The sequence below is a fragment of the Lissotriton vulgaris genome, chromosome 10, assembly GCF_964263255.1.
Source record: "Lissotriton vulgaris chromosome 10, aLisVul1.2, whole genome shotgun sequence".
Classification (NCBI taxonomy): domain Eukaryota; kingdom Metazoa; phylum Chordata; class Amphibia; order Caudata; family Salamandridae; genus Lissotriton; species Lissotriton vulgaris.
The window spans coordinates 200,536,597-200,554,670 of record NC_141698.1 but is presented as its reverse complement, the minus strand read 5'-3'; the positions used below and the strand labels follow the sequence as shown (position 1 = coordinate 200,554,670).

The 18,074-nt window shown below is 41.9% G+C and overlaps 1 protein-coding gene across 1 annotated transcript in view; it reads right to left on the bottom strand.

Annotated features, from left to right (window-relative positions):
- ACAA1 (acetyl-CoA acyltransferase 1) overlaps positions 1 to 18,074 on the bottom strand; it is a 141,195-nt gene that overhangs the window by 27,977 nt on the left and 95,144 nt on the right. The window contains exons 7-10 of the mRNA XM_086940884.1: positions 15,026 to 15,106; positions 3,086 to 3,276; positions 2,513 to 2,692; positions 848 to 903 (exon numbers count right to left, since the gene is read on the bottom strand). Coding sequence (XP_086797010.1) covers positions 848 to 903; positions 2,513 to 2,692; positions 3,086 to 3,276; positions 15,026 to 15,106 — 508 coding nt within the window. The remainder of the gene's footprint in view (positions 1 to 847; positions 904 to 2,512; positions 2,693 to 3,085; positions 3,277 to 15,025; positions 15,107 to 18,074) is intronic.

Genomic DNA, 18,074 nt, shown 5'->3' with positions numbered 1-18,074 from the left:
TCTCACTCACTATCACGGATATAGTGACTAACCAACTATATAAACACAATAGAAACAAACCATTGTGTTTTTTTCCACAAATTATATTAAATATAAATCTTGCGCAGACAATCCTGTTCGGAACCCTACTCACATTAGGGGGACAGGGGTTTCCCCCTGTCAAGGGCAAGCAACCAAAAAAGACTCTAGCTCAATATACGGCCAGTAAAGGATCGGGACCTTTTTACCCCTTTGTTTTCCTAATAACCCACTTACCAAAATAGTTAGCAGCGAGTGGTTCCGACAATTTTAACTTCCATTTTAATTATATTTGTTTTGCTTCGGGAAATCCACTGAACAACATTGAAAAGCAGCAACTTCATACTGTTCTTCCACAGCTTCACAGCAAAGCGTATGCACGTCTGCCCATTGGCTTAATGTTTACAGTAATTTATAGGCCTGAGTGGTAAATTCCGTTCCGCTTGCAGAATTTGGATAATTTCGCATCCTGCGGAGAACGCGGAATTGCCCAAAATTCCACGAACCGCAACTTCGCGTTTTTTTTTTGCTTGTTTGCACTTTCGAAATGCATGTTTGTGAGATATTTCTCCCCAAGCACGCAAAGAGCGTTTGCGAACAGGAAAAAGCATGGCTAACGGGCAGAACAAGCAATTCCGAGTGTTCGCGGATTTTATGCGTGCTCACAGAGATTTCTTACCATTTCGCAGAGCTTTGCGTAGAGCAACCACGCAAATTCCGCCCACCCCTGATAATTTACCTGTGGTGGTTGCCCTATTTACAGGTAGAAGTTTTCAATGAAAATAAAACATGAAAAAACGAGCAGGTAAACTTGGGAGGATAGTCTCACCTGACTGGCAAAGGCTTCATTGATTTCATAAACATCCACGTCATGTACACTTAGACCTGTGAGAAAAGGACTCATTAGGGAGTACAGCCTATCAGCACCATTGTTATCAAATCGGTCAATTCAGTTTGAAAGTTAACACTCTGCGCTGCAAGTTAAAGACATAATGTAGACATAGAAAATAAGCTCACAAGAGTATCACAGAAAAATTAGGCCTAGTAGGGTAGGGGATAATTAACTGTATGATTAAACATCCTAGAAAGAGCCTGTCTGTCTCAAATGAATTTCGAACAGTTGTCCCAGTTTTTATTAAAAAAATAAATATATATAGTAAACCGATCCCAAACTCCAGGAGAAAGGGATGATTTGGTAACTCCTGTACTTCTAGTGTTTGCCCTCTCACCAGGTCCTGGCAACCTGACAACACATGCCTAGGGTATATGGTAAACGTTATTATCCCAGAATTAAAGCCCAGCGGCCTGTGCTTCTGTTAAATTGGACAGAACACTTATTTATTTGGCCAAATGCCGATATGATGGTCATATTTTTATTTCTGCATTTAAGTAACTTTCAAAATCATCTCCTCTTGGGTGGTTGAATAACCTACTCTAGACAACTTTGTTGGCATCCCTAAAAGACTCCATAGAAACAGCATGTTTTAATTAACCATTTTACCTGATGAAGTTAGTTGGTACTTGATCTGCAGAAACAAGTTATCCAAGCTCAAAAAAGCATAGCTTATATATAGTTTGGAACCAAACAAGAAAAAATAAATTGTACGTTTATGAGCTAGGTTTTAATATTGTTTGAAGGCACAGCAACACCATCTTACATTAATGTGATTTAACATCTTCGGGAACATACAGAATGACTTCCTAAATAAACATTATCACTAAAATTATAGATAAAGTACCAACATTTTTGCAGAAACTGGCAGTTCAATTTCGTTTTCTACTAATAGTGCAAAGGTACAAAAAACTGTTTTTTAAAATGAAAACATTACACACAAAAAAGAACCTCAAGCGGAAGCACTATTAGCAAGTTATACAGATAAGGGGACTACCAAAGCAAGCGAGAGGGAAAATGTCAATATACCGTCTCAATAAAGTGAATTTGACTGAACGAATTATGAAATAGTATTTTTTTTAAACTATTGAACCTAATGGGAATTTAGGACGTAAAGAAGGGTTACTGGGGGTCTTAAATGGCATTTTTAGCACTTCTCATCCAATTGCAAAATGTGTGGAATGTGTGTGTTTGGCTCATTTAAAGCAATCCAAAAGAGATCCACTGCTAGAAAGTCCTTGCCCCCGGTCAATGTATGGAAAATTAGCTAAATGTAAAGTGGTTTTAAAACTGTGGCACCCAGATGGTTTAACAAAGAGACTTTAATGGTACACTCCTGCCAGAAATGGTAGGAGGAAAGATTGTGAGCATCTGGCCTTTCCTCAGTTCAACCATACCTCTAATAGTGGCATGGCATTGCCTATTCAGCGCTGCTTCTTAATGAGTTGTGTCGTATCTAGTCCTAGCGAGTGCTTAAGTGACACTGTTAAGTCCCTTCTGACCAATGTATGACATCACTAACTCTTTAGCTGGTTTGTTACCCCACCTTTGCTCCAAACACTACTGAAGTAACTATAAAACCTATGTGAAATCAAAGCTTACCAGCCTTCTCCAGTGCAGCAGGGATAGCAAAGGCAGGTCCAATGCCCATTACATCAGGCGGGACACCGACAACTGCATATGACCTCAGAATCCCAAGAATTGGAAGCCTCATCTGCTCAGCTTTCGCACGCTTGGCTAGTAGAACAGCAGCAGCGCCATCGCTGACTTGGCTGGAGTTACCTGAAGATTATAAAGCACCAGTGTAAACATGGTCTATTCCTTTCTAGACCAGATTTCTCAGGGTTACATCCCCCCATTTTGTAATGACAGGGAAAAATGCTTCCAAGAATGGTTAGCTACTTTCCAACAGACTAACATTTCTTGATATCAGTTTAGCCTTGGTAAATGGTTTGTGGTTTTAACTGATTTACAAGGGTTAATAAACTCTTCACAAACCGATGCATACCTCATTTGGTAAAACTCAAACTGGGGTCAAAACTTAATAAAAATGAAATAAAATAAATGTACAATCTATAAAATGATAACGAATCAAATCCAGTCAGACCACGCCCACTCATAAAATCAACTCAATTGTTTTTTTAATACATTTCTAAGAATTTCTTGTCAACATACCGGCTGTTGTGCTGCCATTCTCCTTAAAAGCAGGCCTGAGCTTCGCCAGGCCTTGCGTAGTCGTGCTGGGACGTATTCCTTCATCCTGTTCGACTATTACGGTTTTTGGGTTACCCTGATCATCCAAGACTGTAGTGGTAACTGGGAAAATTTCATTTTTGAAATTGCCAAGGTGTTGAGCTCTGCATGCCCTGATGTCACAAAAATGAATGATTAAGAACAATAAGGGCAAATTGATACCTATAAATCATCTTGTGCCACAAATTACACATCACAGGTGGCACAAGGAGAACAAACATTAAAAAATAATAAGTTAATCCCTATTATAGCTGTGTTCTGACTGAAATTCATGCCCTCTATAACAATGGGGAATAGTCAAACCAGGAGAAATGTAAAGGTTACTGAAGTCAAAGATAAAACTAAGGCCCTCCCACGTGGGCTGTTTCCCTTTAATTTTCGTTGCATGCCTTCCACTTTAGCTCTCTGAAAAAGACATCAAAAAGGTTAAGTTGTCGTGAATGATTGCAGGTCAGGCAAGTAAATTTTCTTTAAGTCCAAATCTCCATTTACTCAACTTCTCACAAGCTTGTGAAGCAGGAATAGCATTAATGGAGCCAGCAAACAGTCTGGAGAACTGCCTGTCAAACCTACACATCTCATTTGGACCTACTGTCCAGGAAGGAAATACATCATAACACGTACTGAGTAATAGGAGTGCAAACAGAACCCTAAAAAAAGCAAATGCAAGTAACTTTACTTTGATGGCACAGCGGTCTTTTGGAGAGAGAGATAGAGAGAGAACTACTAAACAGGCAAAGTAATTTAGAATTGCAGAAGGTTATCCAATAAGCAGAGATTGCTTTACAATATAGAAAGATCATCATTGGTCATGGGTGATTTGAGAAGTATCTATGTGTCTAGCACATGGTCAAACGATATGCCCATTATCACATGATTAGTGAAAGAAATAAGTCACAGGTGCAGGGTGATGAATTGCTTCATATCCACAAGACCTTTAAAGACATTGTCTGAGTGTCTGGATGATGTCATCAGTGGTACCATCAATGAAGTCATTTAACAGATCATGATGGGTGTAATATGTGAGGTCATAAGCAAGGCGTGTCTGGGGGGAAAAATTACAGTTAGCTCAGAAAACTAGAACTTGTAAATCTCAATGTTTGTTTTCTTTTTAAATGCAAATTTGTATCACATTTCAAGACTTAATTATGTCACTTAAACCTATACATATATATTTATCAGAAAAGCACTTTAATGCCTCACAGATGCCATGTAACAATTACTTTACACAGGAAAACAACTCTCCTAATGGTCACAATTCAGCAGTAATATTTTAATGAGCGACCTAGAACTTATGCCCCCACCATCGCCAGTATTGGTATCAATGATATTATTTGAGATGTTATCAGTGGTGTTGTCAATCACCAAAAATGTATCCGGGGATTGCAAAGAACTCCATGCTACAGGAATCTTGCGGGTTGTCGGTTGCAAGAAACTAACTGGGCGGAACTGCTAAGAGATGAACCAACTAAGTTTCTAAACAGAACAGAGTGAGCAAAGCACAATGCGGTCCTGCTTTAGCATAACCCATTGTAACACTTGCAAAGATGTGAAAACGTGAATAAAGAGAATTGAAAAAAGAAAAAAAAATGATGTCAATCAAGTCCTTAAACATGTCATGAGTGATGCAATCTGTGGTCATAAGCATAGCATGGCAGGGCACAAGTTCTAGTTAGTTCAGTAAACTATAACTGGTGAATTTTAGTCGTTTCTTTTGTTTAAAATGTTACGTGTTAACAGACATTTTCACCTAAGTATAACATCACTTTAACCTTCGATTTATTTTAGGGAATTTTTAAGGTTTTTAATGCAAAGTAAAATAATACCATACATAATTTCAAAATCCCTTACAGACGGCCACGGGCAAGTGGAGCTACTGGGAACAGCTGCGGGAATTGAGGTCTTTTACTATAGAAAGTCCGGGACCTGACCTACAATGGATGCTTAACAACAGGGTCAAGTACTCCTTCAGCACTTGACTTGCAGTGGGAGTGCTGGTCTAGCAGTCCAAGGCTTCTTGGGGTAGGTGCAGGGGAAAGATAAAGGGGTTGAACACAGGATTACAACTCAAAGTCGCATTTATATACTAACACAAAGTAAAATAAGCAAGCAATGCACACAGCTCCCTGAGGTCAGGGCTCTAGTGTTCAACAGGCAGGCCCAAAATCCCACTTCCTTCTCACTAGTGGGTAATCCCCAGTCACTATAGGCACCATTAAAGTTAGGACCCCACCAGCAGTCTGAGCCTTAGGAGTCCTACTTTGACTCTTTTAGGGAAGTGAGAAGAGTTCCACCATCAAAGCGCTACTTGGTATACAAGTCCGCCCAGGGCCTTCCGGCTCTAGGATCAGTCTTAACTACACCAGCAAGGATTGCATGACCGAAGCCTTCGAGAGCTTCTCACTCACATGTGCAGAGGCTGTAGTGGCTGCCTTTGGTAACACTAGCAGCTCTGCAGGGGCAGCGGTTGGGTGTCCTCAGGGATCCTCTAGAGCAACTGCAAATTTCCTTTGATCCTTCCTACCGGTGGGTGGGAAATAGACCGCTTTTGGTTCTGATCTCAGTCAGGGCTCAGGCTCCCAAGGGACACTAGTGTGGCATATGCTTTCAATGACAGCATCAACCAGGCTACAATCCTTGTCCTTTCCGGTAGCCTCCTCTGGCATTTAGGGTCAACAATCCTGCTTCATACTCTGGCAACAACCCAATCAACAGAGCAGCATGTTCCTCTTTGCTGTCACCCCCTTTGGCATATGGGGGCACCAACTCTTCAAGCGCACATGGACAACGGCCCAATCAGCATGGCAGTCCTCTCCTCACTCAAGGGATACACCCTTCAGGATGAAGGGTGTATCCCTCCAGCTATCTCCTTTCCCTCATAGGGTACACTGGACCTGGCCAGCAGGTAGGCCTTAAACCCCAGCCCTGGTCACAGGCAGAAGGCTTTTCTCCTCACACAGTCTGAGTGCTTGGCAGTTGACTATTTTGTGGGCCTCAAGCTCCCCTTCTATTAGTCCATTTCCAGTAAACAAATCTAATTTAGGGCCAGAGTCTGACGTTTGTGTTTGGGGTCTGCTTATTTTTGGAGTACCCACTCCTCTGTTCTCTTTTCCGTGCTGAAAGAAGTCTGTAACAGCAGGAAAACTCCAAATTCGATAGCCCCTCAACACAGGCCGTGGGAGCGACTACTAGAGCTTCACACCTGGATGTCAGCCATACATTTTAAACCTGAATTCTCAACATCTACTGAACGATTTACACAGACATCCCCTGGGGCAAAAAAAAAAAAACATCATCTTTGTTGCGATCCCGCTGGACTCCTGCAGGATCCTGGCAATTTTTTTTAACCTCCCACACAAAATGCCCCGCCCCCTTTGTTTAATAATTTGGGAGGCATGAGTGGGGCTTTCTCACAGAGCCGTTCTACATTCCACAAAACCCATCCCCCAGGTCCGATTTTTTTTTTTTTAAAGAGAGGGTGGCTGCACAGCCCCCTTCTCTAGCCTTTAAAGACCCTGGGGACCCCATCTCCCAGGGCAGGCTGATTTAAAAAATAACCCCTTGCAAAAAAACGAGAAGAGGGGTCGCCCCCATCTCAGGCCATTGTAGGTCCCCATCAAAGGGACTGGAACTAAGTTTTAATGGAGGGGGGCCAAGAGGCCCTCCCACTGAGCCTTTAAGGGCTCGGGACCCCATCCCCAGGACCAGCCTAGTTGCTGTATTCCGGAAGCCCAGCCCCGGGGACAGAAGTTTCCCTGCCTGCACTAGCACGAACAGGAAAACATTTATTTACTCCAGACAGATGGGAGTATTTTTAAATCTCCCGCTCTACGGGTTCAAACATGCACACAAGACTGCAGGCAGGGAAGGCAGGTCTGCTCAGAGACAGAGGGAGATTTAAACATGCTCCAGCTGGCTGGGAGCAGGTTTCTGCTCGGTTTCCCTGTTTGCAGGAGTGCAGGCAAGGAAACACAACTAATAATGCTTCCGCCTGGAAGGAGCATGCATAATTATCTGCTCCCTCCAGGTGAGAGCAATGTCAGCTCCTGCACTATGGAGTGAGCCAGCTGGAACTCCAACGAGGCACTCAACTTGTAGTTTGGGGGTTACCGGGCAGGCATCTGGGCACCCACCTCTGGAGAAGCCTCGGAAGAGGGGCAGCATGCTCCCTCCCTTTAATAAGGCATTTCCGTCCTGGGGCTGAGGTCCCCGGGGCCTAATAAGGCTTGGGGGGGGGCTCAGTGCAGCCCTTAACCTTTTTTTAATTGCTTTTGACACTGGGCCGTGTTTCCACCTACCCATTTTTAGGCAATTAATCTCTCGGAGTGGCCCCCAGGGAAAATAAGGTAGGGGAGGGGGGGGCACTGTGGCTTCGCCCCCTTTATATGGAATTTGGACCCGGGGATGGGGTCCCTGGGGCCTAATAAGGCTCAAGGAGGGATGCAGCGTGCCCACCCTTCACTGTTCGATTGATTTTAGTCCCGAATATTGGGGTCCCTGTGTGTTAAAAAGGCTATGGGAGGGGGGCCACATGGCACCCTCCTCTTTTTCTGCAATTTGGCCACTGGGGATGGGGTCCTCGGAGCCCAAAAAAGCTTGGGGTGAGGGTTATGTGGCCCTTGCCCTTTTTTTATTGGAATTTGGCCCCAGGGATGAGGTTTACAGGGCCCAAGAAGTCTCAGGGATGGGGGAGAGGGGCTTGCACGCCCTCTGCCCCTTAATTATGGAATGTGGCCCGAGGGGATGGGATCTAGGGGACAAATAAGGCTTGGGGGGGGCAGCCCCTCCCCTTCAACAGCAAAAAATCTCAGGAAATGGGGTTCCCACAGCCAAAAGGCCAACCGTACACCGCCCGAGCCTGCGGGGGGGGGGTTGTCTGCCTGCACAGGGGTTGGTCACTCACACGCCATGCGCAATCGTAGGCTGTGTGTCAAGTGGGGTTGCCTGCCTCTAGGGTGGGGGCTGGCTGCAGGCCTGTCCTTGCATCCAACCACCCACAGCACGCAAATGGGTTGGCTTTACGTATAGTATCAAAATATTATTTTATTTCAAAGTAAACAAGAAATTTACTGAAAAAAATTAAAGGTTAAAGTGAATGTATAGTTAGAAATTATTTTGAACTAAAAATAAACCACTGAAAATTCATCAGTTATAGTTGTGAAAGTGAACTGTAACTTGGGCCCTGTCATGCACTTGTTATGACCTCACATATTACATCACTCATATGTAATATGAAATAATTTATGACATCAGTGTGCTACATAGCTGTGTAACCTGCTTTCTTCTGTGCATCCTATCTAAAAACAAGTCACAGGCCAAGTAGTAAGGAGACTGCACCACCTTTGACAGATGTAAGCCCGGTCATGATGTGGATTGGCAACCCAGTAGAGGTTCCAAGCTCCTGGTCATTCAGTCTTTTCCTTGCACACCTGTGTAGGAATCATAAGTGTGTAGTTGATGAAGAGGATACAGGTACTAGCTGAAGTGGCCAAGATGGGCTGCCAGAGCCAACAACGGAGGTGTTGCATTCTGTTGTACATTTCTTTCTGCCTTGTTCTGTCCCCGTGCCTTTCCCTGTCTGGATCTGCTGCCTGGAATGTATGATGCGTGCCTGCATCTTACATCCTGGGTTCCAGATTCCAGACCAACTGTATTACAAGACCTGTACCTGAACCTGTTATGATGTGCTGTGCTTCAACTCCTATTCATGCAATAAATCCTTCATGAATTTCTACTTTAAATTTGCCTTGGATCTTTTTACTGGCGACGAGGTAAACCCTGCTATTTCTGCCACCATCCCTGAAGCACAGGAGCAGAAATTTTATTTTTATATCAGGTTAAAAAAAAAGGATTAACCTGAAAATACGCTTTCATCCTCATGACAACTATGAACTTTCCTCTTACGTCGTAATTGCGAAGAATTACGACCCACCGGCGTTTTTCTGCACATTTTTAAAGCTTTTCGTCTTTATCAACTGAAAGGAAAACGACAAGCAGTACTGTACATTACCGCTTCTACCTTTGTTTTTGGTGCATGTCCTGGCGTTTCCAGCGCTCCTTCTCCGGCGATTGGGTGATGTATAAAACCCTTTTCATCCAATTTTAAGACTTTTTTCGATATTTCTCTGCAGTGCGCGAGGGAGGCTTTCAGCGTGCTCGAGACTTCTCCTGACGTGTTACACACGCGCTGCGTCTCACTTACGCGCTGCGTCACCACGCTACACGTTCCTGCCGTCATCACGCTACACGCCCCAGCGCCATCTTGTGTATCCATAGCAACATGATACACGATCACCGGAGACGCTGAGAAGCCGATATCGAGCAGATTTTACACGCCGGAAGGTAAAACAAACTGTATTTACACGCCGGAAGACAGAATTGACTATATTTTCACTGTTCTTCAAGTATTTTCACTGTTCTTCAAGTACTTTTGCCGAATTTACGCTCATTTTAAAGGAAAAGAAATTAAGAGATCTTTCTCTCCTTTTTAAACTCTTGACTACTAAAATAGGAAAACGTTGTATCCTACTTTACTTCGTTTATTTTCTTTGGTGTATATTATTACTTTTGAGAAACTGTTCGTTTTTTTTTTTTAAAAAAAGAGAGAGAGTACCTCTATCTTGCTACAGCCATTATGCAGTTTGACCCACCATCAAAATTTTTGCAAACCAAAGGAGACCCGCCCATCCCTTGGACTAGATGGAAGGAAGAATTTTTTACTTACCTTAAGGCTATGGATGGTGAAAGGATGTCAGCGGAAAGAAAAAAGAACATTTTCTTACATTGTCTTGGCTCAGAAGGACAACTTGTCTTTAGAACTTTACCTCCTGTGAGATCTGGTGGTGATTCAAATGTTTATGATGAGGCTGTACACAGAATAGAGGGAAGGTTTAAACCAGTAACCAGTGTAGCCTTAAACAGGTTTAAGTTTTATACCAGGGTACAAGATGAGAATGAGTGCTTTGATGATTTTTTAACTGCTTTACGTGCGCTTTCTCTCCATTGCAATTTTGGTCTAATGACCGACGAAATGATTAGAGATCAAATTGTTGTGCATGTGAAAAGCAAAAAAGTACAAGAGCAGTTATGGATTTTAGGGGATCCTAGTTTGGAGACTGCCATTAGTACAGCTAAAGCATTAGAACAGTCCGACAAATGGATCAAATCTTTAGACAAAGCCTCTGTTCAATCTACTCCGTCCACATCCACTGGTGAGGTTAGCACTGTGAATGTTAAAACTCAAAGTTCTAACAAATACGAGAGCAAAGGTAAACAATTTTATTGTTTTAGATGTGGAAGTCCGGATCATATAGCTTCCTTTCCACAGTGTCCTGCTCTGAATAGACAATGTAATAAGTGTAACCGCACTGGACATTTTTCTAAATATTGTAAAACTTCGGTTAAGCCAGTTAATGATTACAAGAAACCTTCTTATAGTACTCCCAGACGTACTAATAGTAATGTATCTTATGTTGCGGAGGGAGAGAGTAATGATCCGCTAGTTAGAGAGTCTGGTATTGTAATTTCTATACAATCTTCGTTCGACATGACACTAGCAGATACTTTGCCTCCTCCTAAGAGTTCAGTGGACATACTAGGTAAAACTCTTGAACTCATGGTGGACTCCTGTTCACCGTGGACCATAATCACTCGTGATTACTGTGTAGAGTCATTTGGTAACCTAATTGATGTGAATTCTTTGTGTGAACCTGATATCGATGCCTACAATTTTGATACTTCCAAGATCAATTTTATAGGTTTTAAAGAAGTCCCTATTATTGTAAAAAACAATTCAGCTATTATCAAGATGTATGTAGCATCTAAAGGTGTGAATGTTCTAGGTTGGCGGGACCAAGCTAAGTTGGGGATCTCGTTAAATCCTAGGTTGAAGGATCCTGTGTGTGTCCTTGCTATAACAGATGGGGACTTTGACCTGGCATCCATGTCTAAAGAGATATCTATCTCCTTTCCCAATGTTTTTTCCGAGAAACTTGGGAGATTGATTGGTTTTACGCATAAAATCAAAGTCAAACCAAATACTGTGCCTCTAAAGCAGAAGTTGAGAGGTGTTCCCATCAGTGTCAGAGAGGAACTCAGAGTCATGCTTGACAACATGGTTAAAGATGGTGTCATTGAGGAGGTAGAATCCTCCGAATGGGTTTCGCCTATTGTTTTGGCGATTAAACCTGACAAAACAATTAGGTTGTGTGTAGACCTGAGAGCGTTAAATAAATGTTTGGTTACAGATTGTCACCCGTTACCTAACATAAATGAAATGTTGTGTATGCTTGACGGTGCCTGTGTGTTCTCCACATTAGACCTTAGGTCTGCATACCACCAGATAGAGCTCACGGAAGACTCAAAACACTTCACTGCCTTCATCACTCCCCATGGTTTGTTCCAATTTAAAAGAATGCCTTTCGGCCTAGCGTCAGCCGCTTCTGTTTTCCAGAGGGCAATGTATCACATATTCAGGGATCTGAATGTCTACGTCAAATGCTTTCAAGATGATATTCTTGTTTTTTCTAAAAATATCTCTGAGCATGATGGTCACCTTAGGGAGGTTTGTTCCAGGTTGGAGAAGTTTGGCTTGACCATCAAAGCTAGTAAGTGCAAGTTTTTTTGTAAGACTGTAGACTATTTGGGCCATTCACTTTCAGGGGATGGAGTTGTACCAAAAAAAAATCTTGTGGATGCTATTGTCAAGGCTCCTTCCCCAGACAACAAGGAAAAGTTGCTTTCTTTTGCAGGGCTTTGCGAATATTATAGCAAATTTATCAAAAATTTTGCAAACAAAATGGAGCCTCTCAGAGAACTTACTAGGAGTTCAGCTAAGTTCATTTGGTCGGAGAAGCAGGAACAAGCTTTTAAACAAATCAAAGAGGAAATCGTTAATGCTCCTACTTTGAAGTCCTTTTGTGTCAACAAGAAATGCATCATTACTGTTGACGCCAGCCTTTATGGCATTGGTAGTGTGTTAAGTCAGTCATCAGGTAAGGATGAATGGTGTGTTGCCTTCTCCTCAAGGACTTTGTCTCCCACGGAGAGAAGGTACTCCGTAATTGAAAAGGAACTTCTGGCCTGCATTTGGGCTGTTGAGCACTTCAGGAATTATGTTTGGGGCAATCGTTTTGTACTACGTACCGACCATAAACCCTTAGTTGGGATTTTATCTCCTGGAGGTGGATGGAACTCCACTGCGCGTATAGCTCGTTTGTCCTCACGTCTTCAAGAGTATGATTTCGAAATTGTGTACGTTCCTGGTAAATGTAACGTGACTGCTGATTTTCTTTCAAGGTTTCCTTGTGAGGAGTCTCCAAAGATGGATAATGACGTCGATGTTGTTGCCTCTGTTGGAGATTGTGTTTCCAAGGAGTTAATTTCATTGTCGGAAGATGAATGGTTTCTTGAACTTGGCAAGGATGTGGTTTGCCAACATCTGTTTGATTTCGTTAGGAATGGTTGGCCACCCCATAGGGGTGTTTCTCCGGATATAGCTCCCTTTTGCCAGGTTTCATCGGAAATTGAAGTGTTTTCTGATTTACTCTTCAAGGCTGGTAAATTAATTCCACCTCAATCCTTACAAGAGAAGATTCTTCTTCTCGCTCACCAGAGTCACATTGGCATGTCGTCGATGAAACGTCTAATTAGAGAGAGCTTTTGGTGGCCGGGAGTGGACAAAATGGTGGATAGGCTGGTGAGAGATTGTTCGCATTGTGTTAACAGTGATAAAATGCTTCATGTGACCTCAGCTCCCCTCAAGCCTGTGTCTTGGCCCACCTTTCCCTGGCAGAAAGTGGGTTTTGATATATCTGGTCCATTTAAACAGTTGCCTTATAATGCTCGGTATGCCTTAGTTCTGGTGGACTACCACTCCAAGTGGCCCGAAGTAAAGTTTGTCAGCTCTGTTTCTTCTCAATCGGTCATTCTTTTCCTTAAAGAAGTCTTTGCTAGGGAGGGATTTCCTGAAACCTGTGTCACTGATAATGGTGTTCAACTTGTGTCAGATGATTTTGAGAAATTCCTCAGTGCATGTGGAATCAAGCATTACACCACCTCTCTCTATGAGCCTAGGGAAAACGGCCAAGTTGAACGCTTTAACCGTGTTCTTAAGGATTGTTTGAATGTTGTGCAGACTTCGGATGGTAGTTGGGTGGATGTTGTGAGGAAAAGATTGTGGACATATCGTATCACCCCTCACTCTGTTACTGGTGTTAGTCCCTTCAGACTCCTTAAGGGTAGGGAGCCTCCTTCTGATATATGTCCCTGGTGGATTAAAAAACTTGATGTAAAACTTGATGTAAATAATTCTGTTTGTGACCTTGCTGCTGTGGCCAAACGGGTTGAAAACAAACAACTACAAATGAAAACCCTGTTTGATTCCAAAATGAAAACCAAAGATAATGACTTTGTGGTGGGGGATTGGGTACGAATTAGAAAACCTGGCTTTCTGGTCAAGGGTCTTTCTAAGTTTTACCCTCCTATCAAAATTGTTAAAGTCTTTAAAAATAGCGTTGCCACACAAGATGGTAGAGTATGGAATGTCCGCAGAGTGGCTAAGTATTGCAATCCTGAAAATGTACGTTGCTCTCCTTCCTCTACTCAGGGTTTTTGCCAGAGGAGACCTGATGCTTTTCCCGTTTTGCCTTCTCCCAGTTCTGCTCATCTGGATTCCTCAGTTGCCTCTAGAGTTAAAGTTTCCAATAGGCAAAAGAGTGTTCCCAGCAGATATCTGGATTAATGTTTTTTTTTAGGGGTAAGATGTGTTGCATTCTGTTGTACATTTCTTTCTGCCTTGTTCTGTCCCCGTGCCTTTCCCTGTCTGGATCTGCTGCCTGGAATGTATGATGCGTGCCTGCATCTTACATCCTGGGTTCCAGATTCCAGACCAACTGTATTACAAGACCTGTACCTGAACCTGTTATGATGTGCTGTGCTTCAACTCCTATTCATGCAATAAATCCTTCATGAATTTCTACTTTAAATTTGCCTTGGATCTTTTTAGGAGGCTACAACATTTGAAAGTCTCAAGGATCTGCTAATATTGCAGGAGTCATTCTCCCAATATTTTGGCTGGTTTTGTGGTGTAAAATGAAAGTTATTGTCCAAACGTCACTGCTGCAGCCATGTTTTCTTGCTCATGTTAGCCACACCTAAAGGAGATGCCCACCTGTGACTCTTTTCTGCTTCTCTTCCACATCTTGGCTTCCGAGACAAGAAAGCGCTGATTAGCTTGCTCCGCCAAAAATGCTCACATTCTTATTACAGCTGAAAATCGTCTTCTTCCCTTCTCATGATCTCAGTCTCCAGACAACTGTATGCTCTCTTCGTTTAGCTATATCCATGTGTCTGCTGCAAAACCGTCCTGATACTACTATAAAAGCATGTCCTGCCTCTGTGCCCCCAGCACACTTCGCTCCCACCTTTCTAGGGAAAACTGGATGTCTGAAACTGATTCACAGTTAATTTTCCTTTTTTAATAAACTTACAGACTTCGATTGGCATGTGCACAGATATCATGTGCCTAAATTTACTGACTTTTAGGCCATTTTTGTGTAATAATAAATTGAACGGGGGCATCAAGCTCAATGGAGGAAAACATACAGAGCTGCCCAGAAAAATACAAGGGCAGGATGGCACAGCTAGTCCAAACTCAGGCAAAAGATGTTTGGCCCAGCACAATACCTGCTGCTTGGAAACTTATGACAATCTATAAAAGACCTCAGGAATATAGTTCCATTTTAATATAGGAAAAATGTGTATATAAACTATGTACCATATCATTATTTTCTTTCTTGCAGGCTTTCTCACACTTGAAATTATGTTGGTCATCTTACCTGAAAAATAATTGGTAACACTTACTTTTGATGGGAAGAGAAAGCAAAGGCATCTTGTTTTTCCCGGCTAATTCCAAACCTCTCTGCAACATTTTCTGATGTTATGCTGCAAAAACAATATGCAAATATATAACCAATGAAAAACATAAGCAGGATCCTACCGTCAGAACAACAATCAACAAAAACAATTTCTTACTTGAATTTTGAGCCAACACTGATATAAGTTTGGAAAATCAATACTGGTTACAATGAACAGATTCAACTTTTTAAAGAAATTAGTTTGATATAAATTTGGACTCGCACTTACCACCTTCATAGGTTAAACCCTGTTTTATTTTGTTTTTAAACACACAAAAGAAAAGTGGTATTCTGATTACCAAGAGCATGGCTATTTAATAAGTATCAAAGTAAAAGATACAAATCGCTCTTCTGCTGTATACCCAATTTATTTTGGCTCCATCATAAAAAGCTAATATAACAAGCGTTGGCATAGCCAATAGGTCTTGCCTTTGGAAGCTTATAAGTGTTTGTTTATGCAGCATATTATCTAGGGAGCTGTGCCACTAGGGATTGAAGAGCTATACAATTACTACAAACTGGTCAAGCAATGTGATTCAGGAATACATGCTTGTCTCAGGAAACATTAATGGGTACATTCCACTTCTTTTTAATACACAGACTGAAAGACATGCGCCTCGATGCAAGTCAACAGCACTACAACATTCTGTGTGTGACTGCATCACTAAAGCATTGAGCAGCCTATGAAAAAAAGCAGTGAAGTACTTTCTAATGGTGGAGACATTACATTCCTCCTCCCCGCGCCAGACACCCTTCTCCAGAGTTTTCCATTCAAAACGCTGCTCTTACCATCTGTTTCCCAACAAGCACCCTACCCGCTCTGTCTCAGCCCCCTAGGTACAGGGGCACTGAACATAACAAAATGGATCCCATTTTTCAGGTAGAGGGGAAATAATGAATAAAGAGGGGCGGCGGCGTCAGCATCAATTAATATCCACACATCTAAAAATGAACAAATTAACCTTGCCTTGTATGTAACTGGCGGTTTTGTAAATCGCTTCAGTACCTTTGGGTCAATCGAGTTCGCACTCTATAACATTGCCCCCAAAAATTGATCTGACCTTGTGTGATGTAACTGGCACTCATGTAAAGTGTTTCAACACCTTTGAGTCGCTCGAGAGCACATTAAATAAACAAGCATCAGAGGAAATATTTTTGAGTTTGAGTCAGAGAAAATGTGACAGGACTTGCCCAAGCCTCATCCTTAACGTGCTGCAAAGGTGGGCTGCTAAAGGTACGGTGACCAAGGCTCACTAAAGCAGCAAGCAGCGCAGCAGGATGGGATTGGGGGAAATTCTGGCACTTTGAAGTCAGAGAAATTTAAAGAGGCAATTTTTTAAAAAACAATGTCTGAAATTTCATTTCAGTATTTGAACAGAACAGGGAGATTAAGTCACGTGTGCCGAAGCTGAACCTCTGTAGATGGGCAAACAGGGACACAAGCAGGAATCAAAGTAAAAAAAAGTCCACCAAATGAACACAAACACAGTAGCATAATGTTAACAGCAATTGGGGGATGCTCTGTGGGAGGAAACCAAACACAAAAAGGAGTGACAAAGAGGAAGCATTAACCATTAGCAAGCAAGCATTTCTGAAAGACAATCGAAACGATGAATAAAAAGGCAACGGGCAGCATCTAAGCCCACAGAGTAAATACTTCATGTCTTGAAGAGACAGCGCATGTGCTACCTAGGCTCGACCTAAAAAGGTACTACATTGTGTCAAAGAATCGGTTTTTGGTCTGCACTTTTGAAGCAGGGTTGGTACAAAAAACATTGGGGATTGAAAGGCAACTGCTTCATGGTACAAAGACCACCTATGTACGGCCAAAAGTCAATGTAAAAAACATGAGAGCATTTTTGAAAACACTCTAACTGTTCCTTAGCCAAACACAAATGTTAGCAAGGGTTGCAGAGATATAAATCACTTATCGCAGACTCCAGGTCGCAGTATTATCATACACAGATCATGAAGCCACACAATCATTTTACGTGGAGGTTCTCAATCTACAGATCTTTAATGTATCCTGATGCTCCCTCTGCATCACAGTCTTCTACAACAATTATTCACTCTACTCTCATTTCTTTCTGAATAAAATAGCCAATTTGATTGACCCATCTTTACATCCTCTCTTTTCCCAATCTGAGTGGGTTTTAGCTGCACTTTTAAAATGGACAACTTTGACTAGATGTCACAGAAGGAGATTAGGGTGCTTTTAACCTCGATTACATCTGCTTACCCATTAGATGGCATTCCTCCCAAAGCAGCATAAGCTTTATCTCCCTCGAATCTACCAGATATTCATGCCCTTTGCTATGCATCACTGAAGTTTCGGACCATACCGGACAGATAGAAAAATGCCATAATACTACTTTTGAAAAAAAGCCATGTAAGATACTCTATGACCTTTGAATTATAGTCTTTTTCCCTATTACCATTTCTGGCCAAAATCACAGATGCGTTAACCTACAATAACCGACTTTACAGAATTTCATTCCGTTCTCTGTCACTTTCCATTTGGCTTCTTTGCAGGCATTACCACAAAGACAGTGTTATAGTACGGCTGTTAAGCCGGTTTTCTATCAAAAATCGTTCACATTGTGATATAAAGCTGAAAGTTGGTACAAACATTTGTCTTTGTAATAGTAATCATATAAGAGCAATACCCCAAGTGTATCTTGCCAATAACGTCATATAGTCTAATCACAATCCAAGATGACTGACAAATATCAAAAAAATTATTTTAAATCTTCCGATTTGCTTCAAATTTGGCCCAAAAGTTCATGTGTAAAGGCAGTGCATGTCATGTGCATGCCCATGTTGAATCTAGACTGACGGCAAATATAAATCAAAAATGGCAGCCAAAACCATGTAGAAAACTTAAAAATTCAAATCTCTTATAAATTAGATGTAATTAGTCATACTTATTGACATTTATCAACATTTACTAATATGGATTATATATTAATATGTACCATTCTATTTTTTTTCTCCAG